The 26,700-nt window shown below is 45.1% G+C and overlaps 2 protein-coding genes across 2 annotated transcripts in view; both read left to right on the forward strand.

Moving 5' to 3' along the window:
• The window catches only part of LOC126236215 (cuticle protein 21), a 198,577-nt gene that overhangs the window by 27,262 nt on the left and 144,615 nt on the right, over nucleotides 1-26,700 (forward strand). The gene's annotated exons all lie outside the window — the stretch shown is intronic.
• Nucleotides 5,512-26,533, forward strand: LOC126236217 (cuticle protein 21-like). Its single transcript, XM_049945348.1, has 3 exons — nucleotides 5,512-5,531; nucleotides 8,636-9,081; nucleotides 25,901-26,533. Exons 1-3 carry the CDS (start codon nucleotides 5,520-5,522, stop codon nucleotides 26,403-26,405), a joined length of 963 nt encoding a protein of 320 aa, XP_049801305.1. The 5' UTR covers nucleotides 5,512-5,519; the 3' UTR covers nucleotides 26,406-26,533.

A 26,700-nucleotide genomic window follows, 5' to 3' on the forward strand; every position in this document is an offset into this window, starting at 1 on the left:
TCCTGCCACCGAACTTCATTAATTCCCACTATATACAACTTTAACCTATCCATTTCCCTTTTTAAATTTTCTAACCTGCCTGCCCGATTAAGGGATCTGATATTCCACGCTCCGATCCGTAGAACGCCAGTTTTCTTTCTCCTGATAACGACGTCCTCTTGAGTAGTCCCCTCCCGGAGATCCGGCAGTACCAGCACAACAAGGCTGTTTTGGTTAGTGTTACAAGGCCAGATCAGTCAATCATCCAGACTGTTGCCCCTGCAACTACTTAAAAGGCTGATGCCCCTCTTCAGGAACCACACGTTTGTCTGGCCTCACAACAGATACCCCTCCGTTGTGGTTGCACCTACGGTACGGCTATCTGTATCGCTGAGGCACGCAAGCCTCCCCACCAACGGCAAGGTCCATGGTTCATTGGGGGGATAGACATAACTATTAAATACCTATCTGCTCCCTACTGGATAAAAATGGGTGGACCTGCAAAAGTAACAGAAATTCTGTAACACAAGTTACAAGTAACTGCCGACAAACAATGGGGAGGGATTCAGAGTAGTTCTTGGAGTATACGCGATACGCATAGATATTAAATGCTGAGTTGCACCCTACTGGATAAAAATGGGTGGACCTGAAAACGTAACAGAAATTGTATAAACGCCAGTTACAGGTAACTACCAAAAACAATGGCGAGGAAACGTCTGGCAGATGGAATGAAAGGTAAGCGATGATGGCTGTAGAGTCTTCAACTTTTTCTGTAGTGTCAAGAAGCAGTTAAGAACTGAACATGACAGTTCCAAAGGAGGCATGGTACATTTTCTAACTGATTCTGATCCGTTTACAACGAATGAAAATTAGGTAGGACGCTAAGTACGCAAGTGTGGATATGAGATTTCCTGAACAACGTCCTTTACTACATCTCAGGCAAAGTCACATAACGAACGACGTCCTCTACGAAAGTATAAAAGTCAGAAACAAAAGGATTCACCGCAACGAATTTCCCAACAAATTATCGACCGCATTACATGAAAGGTACAGAACAACGCAAATGGGAACCCAAAATGATGACACTAACGCAAACAGTGACACAGGCTCCAACATGTAAACCTATGAAGAAACGAGAATACAAACATGCAGACACACGCGTGCGTTTTGATCACTCATAGGTCGATGTTCGAAACATGACTGTTCTTATTACAAAAAAGCATTGAGTTAATTTATGCCCGCATCTCGTGGTCGTGCGGTAGTGTTCTCGCGTCCCACGCCCGGGTTCCCGGGTTCGATTCCCGGCGGGGTCAGGGATTTTCTCTGCCTCGTGATGGCTGGGTGTTGTGTGATGTCCTTAGGTTAGTTAGGTTTAAGTAGTTCTAAGTTCTAGGGGACTGATGACCATAGATGTTAAGTCCCATAGTGCTCAGAGCCATTTGAAGTTAATTTAGTTGTGGGATATCTGTTTTAAGCACTTGTTTCCGAACACTGTTGGATGTTTACACTACAAGTCACATCTCTGTTATAGCTGACAACGAACATTAAAATGGACTGAAATCCAGCACATACAGGGGCTGGACAAAAATATGGCACCACTGTGAGAAATGCATACATGGACATAAATGTAAATACACTCCTGGAAATTGAAGTAAGAACACCGTGAATTCATTGTCCCAGGAAGGGGAAACTTTATTGACACATTCCTGGGGTCAGATACATCACATGATCACACTGACAGAACCACAGGCACATAGACACAGGCAACAGAGCATGCACAATGTCGGCACTAGTACAGTGTATATCCACCTTTCGCAGCAATGCAGGCTGCTATTCTCCCATGGAGACGATCGTAGAGATGCTGGATGTAGTCCTGTGGAACGGCTTGCCATGCCATTTCCACCTGGCGCCTCAGTTGGACCAGCGTTCGTGCTGGACGTGCAGACCGCGTGAGACGACGCTTCATCCAGTCCCAAACATGCTCAATGGGGGACAGATCCGGAGATCTTGCTGGCCAGGGTAGTTGACTTACACCTTCTAGAGCACGTTGGGTGGCACGGGATACATGCGGACGTGCATTGTCCTGTTGGAACAGCACGTTCCCTTGCCGGTCTAGGAATGGTAGAACGATGGGTTCGATGACGGTTTGGATGTACCGTGCACTATTCAGTGTCCCCTCGACGATCACCAGTGGTGTACGGCCAATGTAGGAGATCGCTCCCCACACCATGATGCCGGGTGTTGGCCCTGTGTGCCTCGGTCGTATGCAGTCCTGATTGTGGCGCTCACCTGCACGGCGCCAAACACGCATACGACCATCATTGGCACCAAGGCAGAAGCGACTCTCATCGCTGAAGACGACACGTCTCCATTCGTCCCTCCATTCACGCCTGTCGCGACACCACTGGAGGCGGGCTGCACGATGTTGGGGCGTGAGCGGAAGACGGCCTAACGGTGTGCGGGACCGTAGCCCAGCTTCATGGAGACGGTTGCGAATGGTCCTCGCCGATACCCCAGGAGCAACAGTGTCCCTAATTTGCTGGGAAGTGGCGGTGCGGTCCCCTACGGCACTGCGTAGGATCCTACGGTCTTGGCGTGCATCCGTGCGTCGCTGCGGTCCGGTCCCAGGTCGACGGGCACGTGCACCTTCCGCCGACCACTGGCGACAACATCGATGTACTGTGGAGACCTCACGCCCCACGTGTTGAGCAATTCGGCGGTACGTCCACCCGGCCTCCCGCATGCCCACTATACGCCCTCGCTCAAAGTCCGTCAACTGCACATACGGTTCACGTCCACGCTGTCGCGGCATGCTACCAGTGTTAAAGACTGCGATGGAGCTCCGTATGGCACGGCAAACTGGCTGACACTGACGGCGGCGGTGCACAAATGCTGCGCAGCTAGCGCCATTCGACGGCCAACACCGCGGTTCCTGGTGTGTCCGCTGTGCCGTGCGTGTGATCATTGCTTGTACAGCCCTCTCGCAGTGTCCGGAGCAAGTATGGTGGGTCTGACACACCGGTGTCAATGTGTTCTTTTTTCCATTTCCAGGAGTGTACTAGCCAAGCCTTCAGGTTGCGCTGTTGTATTTGACCACGGTTTGTGAGTGAATTATGTCGGAGAAGAGCGAAAATTGTTGTGGGAAAATTGTTGGTGCTCATATGGTGGGCACTTTCGTAACGAGTACTATGCCGCGCACGGGGGAAGCCAAAAACATCGTCCACTAAGTCACCGGCTCCCCCCGTCGGAGGTTGGAGTCCTCCCTCGGGCATGGGTGTATGTGTCTGTTGTCTTTAGCGAAAGTTAGTTTTAGATTAAGAAGTGTGTAAGCTTAGGGACCGATGACCTCAGCAGTTTGGTTCCATCAGATCTTACAACCAATTTCCAGTTTTCACTAAGTCACAATGCGGATGAAGAGTATGTTGATTGATCATAACAGGCGCTCATTGAAGAGGACTATGACGAAACAGAAGAGAATGACAGCTGCAAAAGCCATTAGAGAACTGACTGTCGCTTTCGCAAACAGCACCAAAACAGCACAAAGGAAGCTTCACGAGCCACGAATTTCAGAGAGAGCTGGAATTCCAAAACCACATACGAGTAATGCAGATGTCCGTAATAGGAAAACGTCTGCCGTAATCGTAAAACTTGGACTATGCAGCAATAGAAGAAAACCATTTGTTGGGATGAGTCATGTTGCACACTGTTTCCAATTTCTGGCCGACTTTATGTACCAAGAGTGAAACATGGCGTTAGTTCGGTGATGATTTGGGCAGCTGTATCACAGTATTCCATGGATCCCATGGTTACTCTGTAAAGTCGTATTACTGCCGAGGTTTATGTGACTATATTGGCTGATCAGATACATCCCATTGCACAATATTTGCTCCCCAATGGTGATACTGTGTTCCAAGACGACAAGACCCCCTGTCCAGGACTGCTTTTGCGAGCACGAGGATGAATTGTCGCGCGCCACGTAGTCAGCCCGGCCACCTGATCTCACTGTTATTGGGCCTTTGTGATGTGTTGAATGCCAGTAGTTTCCATTCAACATATTAGGCATAGTAATGTGTTGTGGTTTTCGCGTTTCCGTATTTTTGTCCATCCCCTACACCTATATCTACACTTCATACAACGTCGCCTTCCATTTGCGTTCCTGAAGCATTTCCGTAATACTTGTGTGTTGTTCGAACCAACTAGTAACAAATCTTGCAGCGCGCCTCTGAATTACTTCGATGTCTTCCTTTAACCCGACTTGGTGCGAATCCCAAACACTTGGGCAGTACTCAAGAACAGGCCGCATTAGCGTCCTATATGAGGTCACTTTTACAGATGAACCTTCCTTCCCAAAATTTCCTAACAAACCGAAGTCGACCATTTACCTTCCCTTCCACTATCCTCACATGGTCGTTCCGCTATAAACTACTCTGCAACGTTACGCCCAGATACTTAAACGACGTGACTGTGTAGGACAGCACACTGCTAATGCCGTATACTAACATTAAGAGTTGGTTTCACCTACTCATTCGCATTAACTTAGATTTTTCTACATTTAGAGCTAGCTGCCATTCATCACATCTACTAGAAATTTTTTCTAAGTCAATTTGTGTCCTACAGTCACTCAACTTCGATACCTTCCCGTACACCACAGCATCATCAGCAAACAATAGCAGAATGCTGCTCACCCTATCCGCCAGAACAATAATGTATATAGAAAATAATAATACTTCTATCACACTTCTGACGAAACCCCTATCACTGATGAAGACAACTAAATGAGTAACCCACACATCCCAGTTAACTGTAACACAGGTATAGCACAAAAATTATTAATAATGCAAGCCGCTTCCGGAACGAACGAGAATTCTGGCCATCCGGAAAAATCACGGTCACAGTGAAGCACTGTAACATTTGATTACGAGTTTGCCAATAGAACATGATAGTGCTCGAGGTTCGATTACAACGTGTTCAATTCCGGTTGGCACTGTTTCAGACTATGCAACTCCTTCCAGTACTAATCTATCTTTTTTACCTTTTCTCTCCTGGAAAATTTACATTTAACACCGTCCGTCTGCTCTTACTAACTTCCTGTTTCTAATTTGCTGGATTTTTTTTAGTAATTAATTACTATTACTTTAATTTCTACAAAAAAATTTGCTAATATCATACACGGTTGTAAAATGGAGCAATTTAAGTTGTTGTAAGACGAATATTGCTAAATGTACGATCTGTTTTAAAAACGCTAGGTAGTAGATTCTTAATTATGTATTTATCGACTGAAAAAAGAAAATGAACAGTTTCTCTTCATAACCTACAGCTATACAAGGAGTCTCCTGCCCACGCAGTTTTCTCGCTGCCACTACAATGGTTGGCGATCCAGACAGCGCTGATCCAAACGAGCTCTGGTATGTTGGCCTCCGCGCCGCCCGCCTCGTCGTTGCGAAAACGCAGCGCCCACCACGCCCGTCCGCGGGTATATAACGCGTGCCCGGCAGGACAATCGTCAGTTCTCCACTCCTCACGGCAAGAAGCTCATCGACATGGCCTGCAAGGTGCGTACCGGCCACCACTGCGAAGTTACCGGGGCTGTTCGCCGAGTAGTGATACGCTTCGTCTCACATCTTGGACTGAGAGGCCTTGGATGGCTTCGGCAGTCGCAGAGACGAATACTAGGTGTACTGAAGTTCGCAGTGAGACTTAGGGGTAGTGAAGTTCACGACCATCATAACCGTTTCGACCAAAATGCACATTCGTCATGAGACACTAATTGCATCACAGTTTTACATATTTAAAACAAAGGTAGGAGTTCTTGCAGTGGGACAAAGCCGCTTAGCAGGAACTCTAAACCATCACTGTACCAAGAAATGGAAATAATATTTCACGATGTGTTTATACAGACTGAAGCGAAGAATGAAAATTTGTGCGAAGGCCGGAATTCGAACCCAGATCTCCTGCTCGCTGGCCAGATGCGCTAACCACTATGCCCCTACGGCATAGTGGTTTTGCATAACTGCACGGACTAACCTAGCACGCCTATCTTCTCAATACAGCTTCCCATTCAGGCCTTAGTCCACTTGGTATTCCCCCTAAACTCTAACAGCATTGTAGAGGCCGTCCAACTATTCAGGAATAGCACCTGAGCATCGAACGAAACTGGGGATCCTTCCTGAAGCCCAGGCATATGTGCTTTGATCAGGTGTTTGAGACTTGGAAAGGCGACTGGAACTATATAATTTCATTTTAATAATATTTCAATTGTGTTGCAGACGGGTGCTCACTTACTCTCAGTTCCCTACAAAATAAATAGGAAACCGAAAATTTTATTAGTTCACTTATCCTTCACTGACTGGGCACTTTACAACAGGGCAAAATCTAGACGGAGAAGGGCCGAAGGAATGTTATGGTTCAACGACCAATTGGCGACATGGATATCGGAGGAGCTCGATCTCTAGGTGGACAAGGTTGTGATAAAACATCAGCCATGCCCTGTTGAAACGATTCATTCATCTTCATAGATTTATCGCAACAACGTGAACCATTAGCTGGCATTACTGGCTGAGGAGTTGAACCCCATGCTCACCGAATGTGAAAGAAATGTCTTAAGCACGCTCCACACGGCTTCGATTCAAACAGAATGGGATTTGCAATGCATCTACAGAAAACAATATACAATACGAACTTCCAGCATGCTGGAATAATTGCAGATCAGCAACTTCAGTTAATCAGTACAACGAAAAACCAGCCAAAGTTGCAAAGTTCACTTTTTAATTTACTCCGAAACTAGTCATCGAGTAAACAAAAAAAGTGAAATTTGCTACTTTGGATCGCTTTTCGTTGTACCGATATAGAATAGTTATCTACATCAGTCAGACAATTTTCTGTACTATTTACGGCACGTTTTGGTGCACCCTAACCTTTATGTGGACACAATGTGTTTCAGCCTCACTGAAAGACACTATACATTGGTGAAGCTGGGAATGCCACTTCACGAAAAGCATTATGGATGAGATCAAAACTTTCTGGCTGATACATGTAATTAATATTTTTCATTTTATATTATTTACAGTCGTCGTTTTCTATGTGTCAGCATGGACAGACGAGACCTGATCGAATACCCCAGAGACAAGTAAAATGCCGATGAATCAGGAGTGTTTAGGTTCGACCATCGGTCCGGCATATAGTATTAACTTATCGAAGATTTTCTGTGTTCATTACTAATGGAGAGTCCTAGCTCTACCGTAGTGGAAAATTTTAAAGTTATTCTATTTATACGGATGTCTATCTGCCAGCTATTGCCGATATGCATCATCCCGCAAAATGAAAGTCGCAGGTGCGACAAGGAACTAGAAAACACTGGCCACTGCGAAATAATGCAGGATTATTTTTTTTTAGCTGGTCAGCTACGCACTAGTACCATAATAGCCACTGGAGTAGCAAATTGGTAGTAAAAACAAAGTGTAAGCTCAGAATACACCATGAAGAAAGTGGCAGACAGTCAACTGAATCTCGCTTCTCCCCGATGCGAGTCCAGTGCCTTAACCACAACTCCAGTCGCTCACATTTAGCAAGAATTTTGTTTGCAATATACCGATATGAAAAAATAAGTCAGTTGTTTACGTGAGTCAACCAACTTCAAATTCAGGCCTCGTTCTATTATTTTCAGATGGACGTAGTAAATTTTTGTGCGACTTGTGATATGTATGTATTGGAACTGCACTAGGTGCTGTAAATCTATGTCACCAGTCATGTATAAACACAATGTATCTGTCAAAGATCAGTCTACAAGCAGTCAACATGAGCCACGGATAATATTAAAATCACCTGTTTCAAGTGGATAACTATTTGATTTCCCTTCCTTATAAACAAGGATTCAGAGAGAAGAACTAGTGAAAGTTCGGATTTTAAAACGATGTCTGTGTCATATTTTCTCAGTGCATTGAACATTGCTTATATGAGCCACAAGTTAGGTGATGACTCATTCCAACACAGGATGATGATTGATTGATTGATGTCGTATGACTAGGGCCTCCCGTCGGGTAGACAGTTAGCCGGGTGCAAGTCTTTCGATTTGACGCCATTTTTGCGACTTGCGCATCGATGGGGATGAAATAATGATGATGAGGACAAGACAACACCCAGTCCCTGAGTGGAGAAAATCTCCAACCGAGCCGGGAATCGAACCCGGGCCCTTAGGATTGACATTCTGTCACGCTGACCACTCAACTACCGGGGGCGGACACAGGATGATGATCATGTTTAACGTATGAGCTACGGTTAATATTGTCCTTAGTGCCCGAGTTTTTCTACGATGAAGAACTAATATCAGCTATAATGACCATAATTTCACTAACTCAGTCGCACACCAAATGTCCCGCATACTGATGCAGCCATTGTTATGACACTATTATGTGGAGAAAAACTCGCTAATTATTCTCAGTGCACGCTAGCACATGTACTGCAGAATTATGGGCAAAAGAGAAGGATATCAAGAAAACGCTGTTCGTTATAACATAATCTGCTAGGGACAGAGTACCCCATTCTGTACTGACTGTGTCCAAGTTCATAAAAATACTGTGTATCCAAAATTTTATTTATCGAAATCTGAACAGAAAATCTAATAGTGGTCGTATCTGTAAGAGATTATTCCATGTTGCAGCTGATCGTCCTCGCCGCCCTCGTGGCTGTGGCCCGCGCCGGCTACCTGGGTGCCCCTGCGGTCTACGCCCCCGGCGCCCCCATCGCCGCCCGCGCCTACGCCACCCCCGTGGCGTACGCCGCCCCCGCCGTGAGAGCCGCCCCCGTCGCCGTCGCCGCCCCCGCCGCTGTGGCCGCCGCCGAGTACGACCCCCACCCCCAGTACAACTACGCTTACAGCGTGCAGGACGCCCTCACCGGTGACTCCAAGAACCAGCAAGAGATCCGCGACGGTGACGTCGTCCAGGGCAGCTACAGCCTGGTCGAGCCCGACGGCTCCATCCGCACCGTCGACTACACCGCCGACCCCGTCAACGGCTTCAACGCCGTCGTGCACAGGGAGGCCGCTGCCCATCCCGCCCCCGTCGTCGCCAAGGTGGCCGCCCCCGTCGCCTACGCCGCCCCCGCCATCGCTAAGGTCGCTGCTCCCCTCGCTTACGGAAAGGCAATTCTTGGTTAAAAGGAAGTAATACACTAATCTCACAAAGAGTTGTCAACACTGCTCGAAATTGTAAATATTACTTTTTCTGTACTTCTATTGCCAGTTGAATGGTTCCCTTAGCAAGTCCTCTTACTCTTTCCTTCCTCGTCCTCATCCTCGACACAACCACTATCTCTTCTTGCTTGTAAATTTCCATATTTATTGTGTGTAAATGTATTTTGTACAGCATATTTATGCAAAACGAATAAAATTCGTTCATAAAATATCCGATGAGCATTTATCAACTACTAAGTTAGCAAATTCACTGAGATTCGTCTGGCCTCTGCTCGCGTGGTTGGAGCAACTGTGGCTATAAAACTAGAAAATTTTACAGCCCACTAAAACTAAAACAAGAACGTTCGTGTCTCTCAGCCACCACCAGTGAACGTGATATGACCACAAACGTGACAAGAGTCAGATGAACCCGCACACTGATCCAATACAATAGAAAAAGGTACAACAGACTTCAAAGGACATGTTCCTTAACATACCACCTGCTACAAAAGAAAACGTACGTTACCATCAACCTCAATGTCCATGTTTTTTAGTTTATATGTCCTTGATGTTGGTACATATACTTGCTGAATCTTATGCGAAAGTGCTTTTATTTCAGCATTCTGAAACTGAGAACAATTTTAGAGACCACCAAATTCGAATTAAAAACAAATTTGTGGATTTTAGAAAGCGAATAAATTGGTGTGCCATTGTTATCAAGGAGGACTCTGGGACTAAAGATTAGGATTGAGAAGTTTTGCAGACATGTTGCACGACCCTGCATTCTTTTCTCCTTATCGATAAATGTTGTTATCAGGCAAAGTTTACTGCTAACTTTCCAGAGCTTTGGTGTGATGTGCTCATATCCGTCTATTACTGTTTGTATAACGTGCCCAAGATCTGCTGATTACCATGCAATCAAATGAGGGAAGTCGTGGATGACGTATTTGTATAGATAGTTTAGCCGTCTTTGTGGCTAACGGCTATCAGTGTTCAGGCATAATAATTTGAATTTAAGAAATAGGATCAGAAAGTATTCTAATCTAGCACAACAATCAAAAATGGTTCAAATGGCTCTAAGCACTATGGGACTTAACATCTGAGGTCATCAGTCCCCTAGACTTAGAAACTACCCAAACCTAACTAACCTAGGGACAGCACACACATCCATGCCCGAGGCAGGATTCAAACCTGCGACCGTAGCAGGCGCGCTATTCCGGACTGAAGCACCTAGAACGGCTCGACTACAGCGGCCGGCCATCACAAAAATCGTGCTGTCTTCCTTCGTTCTCCTCAGTCTCAGTTAACCCCCCATGCTTATCAGATAACTATTTCTTCCTTTATTAATCATAATTACAATCACTTGTTTTTCTTCTTCTTCCACCTCCCACTCTTGGGCTTCTTTACTCAATACAATAACTGACGTTTTCTATAATATTCTATGATCTCCGAGTTCCTACTTGCTCAGTGTAAGCACGGTTCTTTGATGGAGTCTACCGACGATGCCTACTGAATAAACATTCGGACAAGTTCTCACTGGGTTCTGTTAAAGACAGGCAATTAATAAATGGACATCAAGGAGGGAAGTAATCGACTGATTACACAGGCTTCCAGAAATATATTCTGTTACTGAAAAATGACAAAAACACTGCGTATCTAGAAGACCACTGCAACAATTTTTTCAGTGCTTCGGTTGGGAAGTGCTTTGCTACACTGTCCACAATGCCGGTGCTCTGTTGAACGGTGACTCTACACATGCGTGAATATACACCACATCACGCCAAAAGGAGCTATGTGACTGAAATTAATCACGTCCTTTGTGCGATTTAGTCGTATCTAGGGATATAGAATGCATACTGAGCAGTTCGATGTGATACTGCAGCACAAGATTGGCTTCTCATAGATTGTACGGCACTTACACCAACAAGGCAGTTTAAATGTTGTTACGATATCGTCAATTACGCTTGCGTTAGGTACGTGATCATCTGATTCCTGACCGAATTAATCACAGGAAAGTGGTTTGCTGACCATGTGCCCCTCCAATCCGTATCCAGTGACGCTTATCAACCGAGAAAGACACGACGGTCGGTAGGTAGCTTTGGGCCTCCCGAGCATTTTTTAGGTGCAGTTTAGTTTTTTTAGCCAATGCAGAAATGACACTAGCAGGTCAGGTCATTCTCCACTGCTGACCTGCGTCATGGCAATGAAGTGGTGTGAATGTACGAGTAGGTGGTATCGAATCCACACTGACATGGGACGACATGGAGGTGTGACACACTGGCAGAAAAGAGCTACCGTGTTTGGACGTGCCCTTGGTCACACAACGAATGAAGTTGCCCGGTTTGTTCATTTAGCAACTTGGACTGTCCAACGTATCTCCAAGGAATGGTGAGCTATTCACTGGCGTGACATAAGAACTGTGTTCGTAAAAATATCGAACTGACAGGGCCCGAGACGAGTGTTATACTTTGTCAGGGACAATCGGTTTCAAAAACGACAGGAATTACTTTGCTGTCTATGAATCCCTGTCCACTTCAATCAGTTTCCGAGCAAACATTACGAATTGAACTGTATGCAATAGACGTTTGGATTCGGGTGCGTCGCGAAAGACCCTAGCTCACAGCAGCGCATACCGCCTCATGTCTTCAATGAGCCAAATTGGACAGTAGACAAAGAGAGGCGCATAATGTGGCCCTAGGAGTAACGATTTTGTCTCTTTTCAAGTGATGAAACGCGTGGAATGGATCGACGACCCAAGGAAGAGTTTAACGCACAGTGTGCAGAGCGTTTAATTCGGGCCAGAAGCAGATCTGCGATGATCTACGGTATTTTTCCTGCCATTAACATGAATCACGATGTCCATTTAAATACTTTTTGCAATCAAATATTGCTTTTCTCCCAAAGCTTCATTAAGAATTTCGTGTAGACACTACCGTCTTCCGAAATGACGACAGCCGTGTGTAAGTAGGCTGTTTAGGTTTTTATATTGGTAACGCCACGTAGCGCTCTGTATGAAAATCACTGGCTGTGCTGTGTGCAGTCTGTGGCTGGTTGGCATTGTTGTAATACTCTCTCTCCATTGTAGCGTTGGGCAGTTGGCTGTTAACAGCGCGTAGCGTTGCTCAGTTAGAGGTGAGCCGCCAGCAGTGGTGGATATGGGGAGAGAGATGGCGGAATTTTGAGAGCGGACGATCTGGACATGTGTCCATCAGAAAGAGTAAATTTGTAATATTAGATATCATGGACGGATATATATATTATCACTTTTGAACACCATTAAGCTGGCAGTAGTGGCGCTCGCTGTATTGCAGTAGTTCGAGTAACTAAGATTTTTGTGAGGTAAGTGATTTATGAAAGGTATAGGTTATTGTTAGTCAGGGCCATTCTTTTGTAGGGATTTTTGAAAGTCAGATTGCGTTGCGCTAAAAATATTGTGTGTCAGTTTAGTGTTGATCAGAATAAGTAAAGAGAGTAATGTCTGAGTACGTTCAGTTTTGCTCAGCTGTTTGAAAATCAAATAATGTAAGAGGTTTATCAGCACAGTAATTCATTAATTTTTCTAAGGGGACGTTTCACGTGTCCACAGTGCTGCACACGTATGCTACTGTTTTGGCGAAGACTCAGGCATGTCGATTGGCCCGCTTAATCACTCAACCTGAGTCCCGCAGCAAATGTCAGAGACTACCTCGAACAGCAGGTGAAACGTACCAGGCAATACTAAATTTGATCGTTCTGTGGGATTTACTAATCAGTGACTGGCTTCAGCTACATATACGATATGCAGAGCCTGTGTTATTCTGATTACAATGCAAAATGCCTTTGCACATTCATGGTAATCAGAATAACACAGGCACTGCAATATCGTATCTCTCTGCCGATACCGGGCAATCGACTTTCAAGTACAACGTCTGACCTGTACGGGAATATAAATAATGAATGTACAAAATGGTTCAAATGGCTCTGAGCACTATGGGACTCAACTTCTGAGGTCATTAGTCCCCTAGAACTTAGAACTAGTTAAACCTAACGAACCTAAGGACATCACACACATCCATGCCCGAGGCAGGATTCGAATCTGCGACCGTAGCGGTCTCGCGGTTCCAGACTGCAGCGCCTAGAGCGGCACGGCCACTTCGGCCGGCAATGAGTGTGCAAGTCCAGGTCGTAGACACATGGTTGACGACATCTGAACGTTTGGGTACGGCTGTGAGATACCAAATGGTAAGGCGAACGCTGGCGATATGCGGTAAAGTCGCGTTTGAGTCCCGGTCAGCCACAAATTTTCGTTGTCGTCATTCCATTCTACAGCTGATGGGTTTCATTTTTCGCAGCTGCGAATACATTTAGTGTATCAGTTCCATATCGTATATCGGAAGACATTTGTCCCTTGTGAAACTATAAAACCGATGTGTCACCCAAAAGTATGCCAATTTTGTATTTTGTAAATATTATTTGATTTTTTTCCGTGTAAACCCTGAAATGTCGTTCGTAAATTTAAAATGGAGTATGTTTTGGTAATCCATGTAAATTATTTCTGTATTATGATATAAATTTAATGGGTTAATACCCTTAAGGAATTTTAGAGAAATGTAGTATTGTTTGTCACAGAGTGAAGACGAGTTTAATAATTCTTAACTGCGTTTTCAAATGCACGCAAGCTCTTAATATCACGCGACAAAGTTAAGACCACTAGTGGTTCAAATGGTTCAAATGGCTCTGAGCACTATGGGACTTAACATCTGTAGTCATCAGTCCCCTAGAACTTATAACTACTTCATGTGGAACAAGTATCACAGCGGTGTATTAACGTAACTTCATGCAAAACCTGCACAGAAAAAGTCGCAGAACCTGACATCAGTTGCTCGAGGCTGGATACTTTATCTCCACAACAACGCTCGCCCGCATATCGGCAATGTTGTTGCCCAAAAACTGCGCGAATACGGGTAAGAACCTGCGACCGTAGCGGCCGCGCGGTTCCAGACTGAAGAGCCTAGAACCGCTCGGCCACACTGGCCGGCAGACCACTAGTGGATAACTTTTTAAATATATATTGATTTCTCTTTTGCCCTGCACGGAGTTGAGCGTTCGTGAAATGTAGTGAACAAGCCAACTAGTGTGATGTCACAGGTACGTTGCGAGGCCAGTATTTCTTGTAGACCCCGACGCGAGTAATGTGGCGTAAGAGCGAGTACACGGCAGAGGAAGTGAGGTATGAGACATGATATTGAGTGGAAGCGCGAATTGCGTGTTTAGCGAAAAATCGGGCCCATGTAAGGCGAAGTGTTTAACTGGATGTGTACCGATGCACGAGGCTCCAATAACATCAAGATCACGTCCCATAATTAGTCATTGCTAATTAAAGATACATATTTTAAAGTTTTACTGTCCTTCAAAGAAGTCGTCAATATTGTGTATAACCCGTTGCCAGCGATGTGGAAGTCGTAAGATACTGCAGCGCCAGCTGTGTTGATAGTTCGAGTGGAGCGCTCTAATGTCTGATGTATTTCAGTAACAGTTCTGAAAAAATGGAAATACGTGCATTTATCTTCTGAAATAACATGCAATTAAATGCATGATGTACGTATGATCCTCACCTACATAGGGTTATCTCATCCTAAATACTTCAAAAGTGAGGCGAGATTAACAGCGTTCAGCGATTGGTCACTAGGTAATGAACCGTGTTCAGATAAACTCTTTGAAACTGCACTCTTTTTTACTGGTAACTGAGATCAAACCGCATTTTTTCATTGTGGAAGAGACTTGAAATGTTGGGAAGAAACACACGATCCATTGGTTGAGCACACTCTGTGACTGTAGTATCCTTGTCGCCACTGTAGAGTCTTGTACCGTAGGGAAGCAAGGAGAGGATGTTGGCAGCGGTGGCCAGTATCTTCTTTCTAGAACACAAATGCACACGTGAATTGAAACCGTTCTTTGTTTTCTTGAACTGGATACTTAACTTGATTAGAGTCCATGTGTTGTGGCACAACCTCAATAGTAATAGACCTCTTGCAGACAACATCGGTAACCTTGCCATTACAAACTTTAGTCTCGCTGCTGGTCGCTATGATCACTACGTACTGTTGTAGCTGGTGATGTCAACTATGTCTGCTGTAAGAATGAAAGACAGAAGCCAAACTAGGATGAGTCAGTCAGTGAGGCCACCTGGTCAGCGGCGGCGGCCTAAGTACTTGCTGTCGAGAGGACGTTGTCGGCCTGTTACTTGTCTGTGTGTCTCTGGCATCTCTTGTGATAGACGCGTTTGATCGAGCGCCTACTATCGATCTTAGCGCTACGTCTTTGCCGACTGGTGTGCTGGCGACAGCTTACGTCACCACAGTGGTTTCCCACGTTTATGATTGTGGTTATTATGAAGGATACTTGCAGATATTACATGTCACAAGAAAGAGGTATTAATTACAGTGACGGGTGCAGGTAACTTCCCCAAGTCTTCAGGAAGCTGTAAGAGTTGTTAATCCTAAAGCAGCAAGGGCTTAGTCATATGAGCAGCAAGTGATTGTGAGCGCTATCGTTAACGCTCGGTTATGTAAAATTTGTTTCCATGAAGAGATATGAATGCTATTCCATCCTAGCAGACACAACTCTGTTTCCTCCAAATGTGTGCCATCACTTCCGTTATGTGCTCTGTGGTGGAATCCTGTTTCAGTTACAGTAAGAACATTATTGTCGTACTAAATTCAGTACCACCGAATAGTTTGACATATAAAATATATTGTAAATCTACATTTTTGTACTTTAACTGTGAAAAATAAGTACCTGCTATAAAAACGATGTTATTCTTCTCGTATTACCCGGCCACACATACACACACCTATACACCTGTCCATCTCCTCCTCCAATTGTAGCACACAAACTTCCTTTTACCATGAAGGTATGCTTTCTGCAATGCGACCACTCGGTTGCCGAAGGGGAGGTTTCAGATTTTTTTTTTTCGGAGTCAGCCTTGTCTAGTTATGTGCAACAAACAATTCCGGAAAAAGACAGACCAAGACATAGAAATGAACCAAAAAAAACAATATATTGATAAAGGCAGAAGGCGAAGACACTGGAGGAGAAGAAGAAAAAGAAGAAAGAGATGACGACGATGAAGAACATATCGAGGAAGATAATGATGCTGCTGCTGATGAAGAAGACTCATGAAAGAAAACTGTGTGTGTGTGTGTGTGTGTGTGTGTGTGTGTGGAGACGCCAGTTTACGCAATTGAGAGGCGCCAATTCATATGCAGCAAACGCAATTTTTTCAGAAATATTGCATATCTTCGTGCCATTTTTACGCAATTCAAATGAAGCTTGAGTAATTTCACAACTACTTTCTCATTGGCTGCTTTATTTTAATACCTGCTGTAATACCACTCTGTCATTGTCTGTTTCGTTTTAATGGTGGGTAAAGTACTAGGGAAATTTCATAAATAATGCATACTTTTTTAATATCTCTTTACAGTCCTTCATTATAGTCTCCCTGCTTCTCTATGACTGAACCCGTACGTCTCGGAAGCTCTATTATTCCATCCAGGACACCACTTCTGTCATCTGTCGAATGACTCGGGTAACGGTTGTAAAAAATTCTTCCAGCGAAAGATAACGACGTCCACACGTAGGTTTTTTCAGTTGTGGGAGCAAGTCGAAGTCTGGTGGTCTGATGTCCGGGTTGTAAGTAGTATGCGGCAACACTTCCCATCCGTATTCGCGCAGTTTTTGGGCTACAACATTTCCAGTATGCGGGCGAGCGTTGTTGAGATGAGTGGCCATCCTCGAGCAACTGGTGTCAGGTTTTGAGACTTTTTCTGCTCAGGTTTTGCATGGAGTTACGATAATACATCGCTGTGATACTTGTTCCACATGGAACTATATATATCATGATGATCTCATCGTATCTATGCCTGTGTACATTTTTGCACTTGATCTTACCCTGTATAACATGGAATTCTGCATAACCCGAATTTTAGCGCTACCTCGAAATCATGGAATGACGCATACACCGCCTCGCTTTCCTCATCCGATTACCTTCTCCCACTCGTATCCTGTACCACCTCACACAGTTCCCACACTTCCTCATATGCATACATCTCACAAATATTTGAGACTCAACTCCATACGATCTCGTCATCTTCGAGAATGCTGGAACGCATTCGCGCCTCTATCAATACGTCCCACCTTCCCTCTATCTCCAAATTCTCAATGTTCCTCCCCTACCAGCCTATGAACTTATCTCTGAAATCTAACCTTCCTTCCACCCATAACCTAACCTACCCATTCTACCACATTCTGTATGACGGCTCCAGTCCACCCTTTCCTTGGACACCTGGCAGCGCACTCATATTACCTATTACTTCGTTCACACATGGAGATCCTAGATCCCTTGTAAGCTCCATTCGTAACTAACAGTGTATCAGCATTTTTTTTAATTGTAGTATCTGGCCTGGCTGCCTACTTCCATCTACCCCCACATATGACGCATTGCAAAATAGTACCAGTGTTTGTGAGTCCAACTTTATACTGGATCGGCACGGGACCTCGGCTGTTCAATATAAAATGTCACATCAAAAAACCTTGAACCGTCCAAATTTCCAGCTTTATTTTTGCTACCAGTTTCAGCGTTACTCTACCTCATCTTCAGTCCGCTGACCGAAGCGTAGGGAGAGTCCCACCTCTTGTTCAAACAAAATAGGGGCCAGCATACAGCCATTGGTATCCGCAAACTTCTTTTTAACAAAGCAGTCACTGCAAGTGATGATCGCAGGGATCGCTTTGTTAAGAAGAAGTCTATAGATTTCAGTGACTGTATGTTGGCCATTATATTGTTTGTACAAGAGGTGCGATTCTTCCTACACTTTGGTCAGAGGTCCTGGAGATGGTATAGTCTAACGCCGAAAACAAAATAAAATTGGATGTTTAGACAGCTGAAGGCGTTTTGATTTGACGTTTTATAATATGAGTGTGGTGTTTGTATGTTAACTAACATTTAATCCGAGCACGACACAGTTGGTATCAGTAACTATCATTCATCAGTACATCGGATGCAACCACTTACTCCCCACACTGCAACAGACCGTACCTGAAAGCGTTAACTACGTACACAGCAAAGCGAGTTGCGGATAATGTACGACAAGCTCAAAAATACACTCGAGCGTATTCTGAAAATGCTTCAGTGAAAGTAACAGACTTCAGTGTATGTCTTCTGACGGTTAATTACATGTGTGTTGCCAGAACTTATTATTGATTGCTCATTGTTGTATGAGTAAGTCAGAATATTTTATGTGCTAGTACTACGATAAACTTTATAGGTACTGGCGTCGTACTGTCAGTAAACACGTTTTTTGGACGAGAAGGGCAACCCAGTTTAGTAGCGTTACTGTAGTTTCTAAGCGATACAGTCACAAACATCTTGATAATAATTCATGTTATCGTGTACAGAATAATTCGGAGAAGCGGCACTTTACATTTTATATTGAACACAGTAAATTCCTATAAATATGCTTTCGTCCGGTTCCTCACAATATTCGAACCACACTGCTAGAAAACGTTAGTAGGAACATTACCAAGTTATTTATAACACGACATTCATTCTAATATCGCACTATACGGGTCCCGACGCACTCTGACTGCCTCCTTACCGTCCTAGCGACAATGACCACCTCTCAAAATCTCGAATCAAATTACAAGCGTCAGCGCGCTCTTACATGTTCAGATATTGCATAAGGTGGGATGACAGTACGCTGACACCCTTTCCCCATAATATCCTCCGAAACACCTCCCACAAGCACACACGGTTATAAGGCATCCCAATCATGCTTCGCATCACAATCGTTCAGTCACAAACCTATTTCACCTTCTGAAATTTTTGATATTGAAATTGTGAAAGTTTATATTGTAACGGTTTAATAATGCCAATAAGACCCCATAATATCCTCCGAAACACCTCCCACAAGCACACACGGTTATAAGGCATCCCAATCATGCTTCGCATCACAATCGTTCAGTCACAAACCTATTTCACCTTCTGAAATTTTTAATATTGAAATTGTGAAAAACTTGCAGTTGAGATTTCTGCTTGAAGATTAGCATACTCGAAATTACAATCGCAATTAATAAAAAATAAAATATTTTTTGACAGCCGCAAGCGAAAACTGATATGCTGAACACTTAGAACGGAACATCCGTGTGATACTGTTTGCGTTTGTTCCGATAGATGCGCCCAAAATCGCCCTTCGTTTCTAGCCGGCTACGAGAGTCTCGTTTGGTATATAGTCGTAGTGTAGTGAAGGTGACGTTCCTCGTAGTGTCATTTTATTCAACGCCACTTGCTTCCATTCCAGATGTACCTCGCCTAACAAGGGAATTTTGCAGGTAAGAGAAAATATTCACCCGCCACACAGGCTGATGTTGCTGAATTCGGGCTATTGTGCCTCAAAGGTAGATAATCCAAATTATTCTTTAAGTTCTTTTACATGACATTTTTCGTTAACTGTCTACTCTAAAGCTTAATTTATGTTTTAGTGACCATTCTTAGCGAAATTTGGACTGAATAACGTCGTTCATAAAATCACCAAATTACTTATTTTTAAGAGCAGTTTCAGTTCGTTTTAGTATGGTTCTCTTTCTGTATAAGTTACAGTTATACTCGTTAGAAATATTTTCAGCGCATAGGTATGTACTTTACACAGTATTAAGTTTTATTTGCTGTATTGTTGCTCATTCATTTTTTCATTGTTTCTTGGTTGTTTGCTAGTTTCTGTAGATAGGTAGCTACTTCTTATACAATTTCTCTTTTCATCAATTTCATTCAACAAGGGAGTACAATTATGTATTTGTTCCTAACTCAGGCTGTTTTCAAGAGTGCAATGGCTCGAAAAAATACCCGTAAATCTGTCTAGCAGAAGCAGTTGATTCTGCAGATGACGGAGGAGATGTTTTCTGAAGGCTCTGTCACTGAAGTTGTCTCCGGTCATTCATATGTTCCTGACCAAGAAGATCTGTCAACGGTAGAATACGACTCAGGTTCAGAAATATCCAAAAGAAAACTATATCAGAATATCATGTATGAAGAGATTGCGACTATTAATATAAAAGTCGATCACCACCCAATGAAAAAGTGAGTAATCTCAATTCTGATGATTATGTGTCAGCTACGATGAACACGAAATGTCACTCCCCAGATTCACCACGTATTCCATATTCCTCTATTCGCTTGTCTCAGGACTATCAAAGTGACTATTCGTTACTTCTGTATAGGTAAAATAATGTACAAGGCTGATAAAACTTTTTTGACACTGCGGGATTTTCTTTCTGAAATTAAATTAAAAATTAGAATTATTGAATTTCAACACTTCAATCATTTTAAAAGTTCAGATAAGTCTCAATATTCAATAACTGCTTAATACGAGGGTCGTTCAATACGTAATGCCCCACTTTTTTTTCTCAGAACATATATTTATTGTTAAGAGTCAGAATTCGGTAACAATATACATAAACATGTCTTGTACATGTCCTATTTTTCTACGTAGTCTCCATCACGTTCTATGGCCGTACGCCGACGTTGTGGAAGAGCATGTGTTCCCTGCTGGTAAAAGCTCTTGTCCTGTAAGCGTAGCCACGTTTTCATTGCATGACTGACACTCTCGTTATCTTCAAAGTGTGTTCCACGTAGAGAATCTTTTCCGGCAGAGGGCGTTGTCTTGAATTTCTTCTTTTGTGGTGAATGACGATGATGCCACTCCATGGACGACCTTTTTGTTTCCGGCGCAAAGTGGTGCATGCAGCTTTTGTCCCCCGTTACGATCACTAACAGAAAGGCCTCTCCGTCGGTCTCAAAACGCTCCCACAATTCAGATGAAATGGCCTTTCTCTGAATCTTGTGGTCCGCTGTGAGCATTCGTGGAACTCATCGTGAGTACCTCTTGAATATCCGAGAGTCTCGATCATTGCAGACGCACCTCCAATGCTGAACGACAACTGTAGAGCTAATTGTCAAGTTGTGATGCGTCGGTCGGCACGAATAATTACATCCGCAACAATCATCATGTCTGGAGCAGTGACTGTGACAGGACGTCCCGAGCGTGGCTGATCGTGGAGCTCTGTTTCTGAATTTCCTGAGGCTATGGCTTTCTTTACCCATCGCCCACCTGCACTCCTGTCAACTGCAGCATCGCCGTACACTGCACACAAACGTTTATGGATGTTCACCAAGGTTTCTTTTTCTTCAAACAAGAATTCGATAACAGCACGCTGCTTGCAACGTGAGTCGTATGTAGACGACATTTTGACGCTGTACTACGGCTCTGCCATCTGCCAGAACGGTTCGAAACTTCACCCGCGCACAGAACAAACATCAAATGTGAAGCATAAACAAGGACGTTTGTCTGTGTATATCAATGGCTTTTTTTAAAAAAAGTAGGTCATTACTTATTGAATGACTCTCGTATATATCAGAAAAAGGGGCATTCGCCCCAGAGGTGGATGTTCCTACTAATTATCAGCCTCCCAGGCCGATGTTCCACAAAACGCACTGTAAAACTATGTTCCTATCTAAGCGTTCATAATTACGTGAAAACTATGGACTCGTACCACATCGAACTCTAGTGACGTGCTAACCTGCCTGTCGATCGTGCGCTGCTTTCTCCGCTAAACGCATTCAGATCAGCAGATCAACGTGGCCGTCAGCGGCCGGCAGAAGTGGGGTAAGTGCGCCCAAGGTCGGAGTGGCCGCGAAATCACACGGGTCTGGGCCGGCCGGCCCGCCGTCCGTTGCGAAAACTGCGGCGCGACCCACCACGCCCAGCGGCGGCTATATAACAGCTTGCTGGCCACCGAGCGGGCAGTTCTTTGCTACCGTCGGCAAACTCATCAACATGGCCTGCAAGGTACGTCTCAGGGCAAGAAAGCCACCGCAGTTTCAATAGCGCAGATTTCCAAATTGTTGCCTGCCAGTTCACTAACTCACATTCAACTTTCGAGTCACCCACCGCTCAGCAAACTGGCAACTCTCTGACTTACTATCGAATAAAACTTTTCGATATGTTAAACGCAGACAAGGAAACAGAAGAGCAAACGATTCATTGTGGCATAGAATAAATTATTTTTCTGGAATTTTTAAGGCTGTCTCATATGTCGATATATACAAATTCTAACACTTAAGAAGTTAACTCCGCCATCAGACTCAGAGGATCTTGTGATGGCGACCGGTTGTCGTGTCATCCTCTGCCTTATGGTGTCATTCATGCTGGACGGAGGGCCTTAGAGTCAACACGACGCTCTCCCGGCAGTTGTCTGCTTTCGAGACCTTACAGCTGCAACTTCTCATTCAAGGAGTGCCTCCATTGGCTTCATGATGTTTAGAGGACCCGTTCCAGTCCTTCCGTGAAGGAAAACCTTCACAGTACTGGGAAATGAAATCAGTTCTGTGCTGGGCATTCAGATGTGCTGCCAACTCTGCTGTGGAGGTGGACAGTATATACACTGACGGAGAAATATCATCGCAACACCAAAAAATAATTAATGTAGAGTAACGAAATTTCGGGAATTCATTTATCCAGGTAATACATGTAACATTGGAAGATGACCGGTTAATGTAAGCGCGAGATCAGCCATTGCAAATGTGAAATACTGGTACATAAATAGCCGATGTAACCGCCAGAATGACGGCCGAAGTGGCCGCGCGGTTCTGGGGCTGCAGTCTGGAACCGCGAGACCGCTACGGTCGCAGGTTCGAATCCTGCCTCGGGCATGGATGTGTGTGATGTCCTTAGGTTAGTTAGGTTTAACTAGTTCTAAGTTCTAGGGGACTAATGACCTCAGCAGTTGAGTCCCATAGTGCTCAGAGCCATTTGAACCATTTGAACCGCCAGAATGTAAAATGGAAGCATGCAGACATGCATGCATTGTGTTGTACAGGTGCCGGAGGTCAGTTTGTGGGATGGAGTTCCAAGCCTGGTGCACTTGATTGGTCAGTATAAGAACAGTTAATCATGGTTGTGGATGACGCCGGAATTGTCCGATGATGTGCCATATACGCTCCATTGGAGCTGGGTTACAAGAGGAGTATGTGGGCGAGAGTTATCCAGTTGGAAAACATCCCCTGGAATGCTGTTCACGTATGACAGCACAACAGGTCGAATCCCAAGATTGACGTACCAATTTGCAGTTAGGGTCCGTGGCATAACCACGGGAGTACTCCCGCGGACACACACGAAATCGCACCCCGGACCATAACTCCAGGTGCAGGTCCAGTGTGTCTATCACACAGACAGGCTGGTAGAAGACCCTCAACCGCCCTCCTTCTAACCAACAAACGGCCATCGCTGACACTGAGGAGAAACAACTTCCATCAGGAAACACAACAGGCCTCCACCCTGCTCTTTAATGAGCTCTCGCTTGACACCACTGAAGTTGCAAATGGCGGTGGTTTGAAGTGAGTGGAATTCACGTTACAGGGCGTCTCGCTCGGAGCTATCCTTTAAGTAACCGATCAGTAATAGTTCATTGTGTCTTGTAGCGGGGACTGATGACCTCATATGTTACGTCCCATAGTGCTCAGAGCCATTTATCATTGTGGTGCCAACTGCTGCACAAACTGTGCTGCAGATACAGTACGATGCGCCAGACCCATACGCCGAACTCGATAGTCTTTCCTCTGGCTAGTGTCACGTGGCCGTCCAGAGCCCCGTCTTCTTGCGGGCGTACATTCTCGTGACCACCGCTATTAGCAGTCATGCACAGTGGCTACATTCCTGCAAGTCTTTCTGCAACATCGCAGAAGGAGCATCCAGCTTCTTGTAGCCCTATTACACGACCTTGTTCCAATTTAGTGAGGTGTTGATAATGACGTCTTTGTCGCCTTACAGGCATTCTTGAGTAACATCAACCCATCTCGTCCAAATTCAAATGTAACTAACGCTCGCGACCGTTACGGGGTGCATTTAAAGCAAACCTGATTTGCATTCTCATAGTGGCGCTACTAAAACCAAACTTATGCGACTGGCATGAAATCTGAAGAGACATCATCTTTCAGATGTAGAAACACGGGTACCTAGTTTGGTTGCTATCGCGCATCTCGTTCTTGGTGTCCATATTTTTTTTCCGTCAGTTTTGAGTTCGCTGCAATATAATTTGATGCAGCGGATGCCTTAATTATGTTAGACGCTATGGTTCAAATGGTTCAAATGACTCTGAGCACTATGGGACTCAACATCTTAGGTCATAAGTCCCCTAGAACTTAGAACTACTTAAACCTAACTAACCTAAGGACATCACACACACCCATGCCCGAGGCAGGATTCGAACCTGCGACCGTAGCAGTAGACGCTATGTAAGTGGGTGGGTATTGTAATGTATGTAGATACCCAAAACCAAGGGGTTAAAACTACACATGTTGGTAATGAAATCAAACAAGCATAGAAAGTGGTTTAAAAATTTAGAATCAGAAGTGGTGGGCTTGTTGTGCTGCAGGAGAGCGAGAAATTACTTGAGGTTCTATGTCTCCTGAGTCTTTCGCAGCGGCATAACTGGATTCTCGGATTTCAAGCAGTGCCAATTAATGCGACTTGAAAACAGAGAATATTTTTATTTACTTAAAGGTTGCTTCACTGAAAGATTTGACAGCTAATTGATGCGCCAGTTACTTTATATAGGCCGGAATTTATCTATATTCAGATAAAACAGTCACAGATCACGACAGATTCCTTCATTACTAGCGCCTTCCTTCGCCAAACGTGGGCTTCAGTAGATAATCACTGGCTTTGAACTTACACGTACATTTTCCAAAGTCACTCTGTCCCCGAGAGCCGATGTCTACGTTTGCTTCGTTTGTGCTTTGACAAGCTTGAAGGGCAGTCCATAAATATTTACGTGTTGCCACGAAGGCAATGATTATCTGACAAACCTCGTCTCTGACAAGCGAAACCGGTAATCGTGAATCGAATTGTGTGTGACCTATGGCACATTTATGTGAATGTTAATGTTCTTGTGTTCTTGAAAGGAGATGTCTCCGTCTGCGAAATTTATTCATTCTTCTCCACAAAGCAGTAGCGCATGTTTCGTTTGTCACTTTTACAGATCGCATCATTAGAAAGGGTTGGACAGAGTAATCTGGAGTAGTGGAACATAGCGAGTGTTTAGAAATGTCCACAATCTCTCAAAACCCCAAATACAACGCCTAGTACAAATGGTTCAAATGGCTCTGAGCACTATGGGACTCAACTACTGAGGTCATTAGTCCCCTAGAACTTAGAACTAGTTAAACCTAACTAACCTAAGGACATCACAAACATCCATGCCCGAGGCAGGATTCGAACCTGCGACCGTAGCGGTCTTGCGGTTCCAGACTGCAGCGCCTTTAACCGCACGGCCACTTCGGCCGGCGACTAGTACAATGTAATATCTAGTATCTTCAAGGGTGCAGCAATTAATTACGTTTCATAGCCTCTAAACTTTCTGAAATAGGCTCCCTGTGATTTTACTATACAACTACTGACGGGACCTGGATGCAACTTTCGAGACGGTGAAGTTATCTTCCTCCCTTCCTCCATCGCTGTTAAGGCTGTGTGACTATTGATCTCCTTTTATTGCTATGATTAATATTTCTCCCTTGCCATAAGCATTTCTGAAGAGTGACTGTTCGGTCTCAGCTCCCACAGTGTCCTGAAAACATGTTATATTTCAGCTGATCGTCCTCGCCGCCTTCGTGGCCGTGGCCCGTGCCGGCTACCTGGGCGCGCCCGCCGTGGTCGCCCCCGGCGCTCCTCTGGCTGCCCGCGCCTACGCCGCCCCCGTGGCGTACGCTGCCCCCGCACTCCGTGCTGCCCCTGTGGCGTACGCCGCCCCTGCGCTGCGTGCCGCCCCCCTGGCCGTCGCCCCCGCCGTGAGGGCCGCCCCCGTCGCCGTCGCTGCCCCCGCCGCAGTGGCCGCCGAGTACGACCCCAACCCCCAGTACAGCTACGCCTACAACGTGCAGGACGCCCTCACCGGTGACTCCAAGGCTCAACAGGAGACCCGCAACGGAGACGTCGTCCAGGGCAGCTACAGCCTGGTCGAGCCCGACGGTTCCATCCGCACCGTCGACTACACCGCCGACCCCGTCAACGGCTTCAACGCCGTCGTGCACAAGGAGGCCGGAGCTCATCCCGCCCCCGTCGTCGCCAAGGTCGCCGCCCCCGTCGCGTACGCCGCCCCCGCCATCGCTAAGGTCGCTGCTCCCCTTGCCTACGCCGCCCCCGCCTACGGCAAGGCTATCCTGGGTTAAGTTACGTGAGTAACTTCGCAGGCAAACGATACTGAAAGAATGATGCGTGCAAATTCTTGTATTTATTGTGTGTAAATGTGTTCTGATCAGTATTTTATACGCAACAAATAAAAACTGTTGACACAATAGTAAGCATTTTGTGTGTTCCTTTCTTGTGGTCCTTATGTACTACTGACATGGTGTTTCTTTGCCAGCCGGCCGGTGTGGCCGAGCGGTTCTAGGCGCTTCAGTCTGGAACCGCGCGACCGCTACGGTCGCAGGTTCGAATCCTGCCTCGGGCATGGATGTGTGTGAT

Source organism: Schistocerca nitens, chromosome 2 (assembly GCF_023898315.1).
Source record: "Schistocerca nitens isolate TAMUIC-IGC-003100 chromosome 2, iqSchNite1.1, whole genome shotgun sequence".
Classification (NCBI taxonomy): domain Eukaryota; kingdom Metazoa; phylum Arthropoda; class Insecta; order Orthoptera; family Acrididae; genus Schistocerca; species Schistocerca nitens.

Coding starts and splice junctions, on each gene's coding strand:
- LOC126236217 (XM_049945348.1), top strand. Junction 9,082..25,900: donor GTCGCCTACGCCGCCCCCGC/CATCGCTAAGGT, acceptor GGTCGCCCCCGG/CGCTCCTCTGGCTGCCCGCG.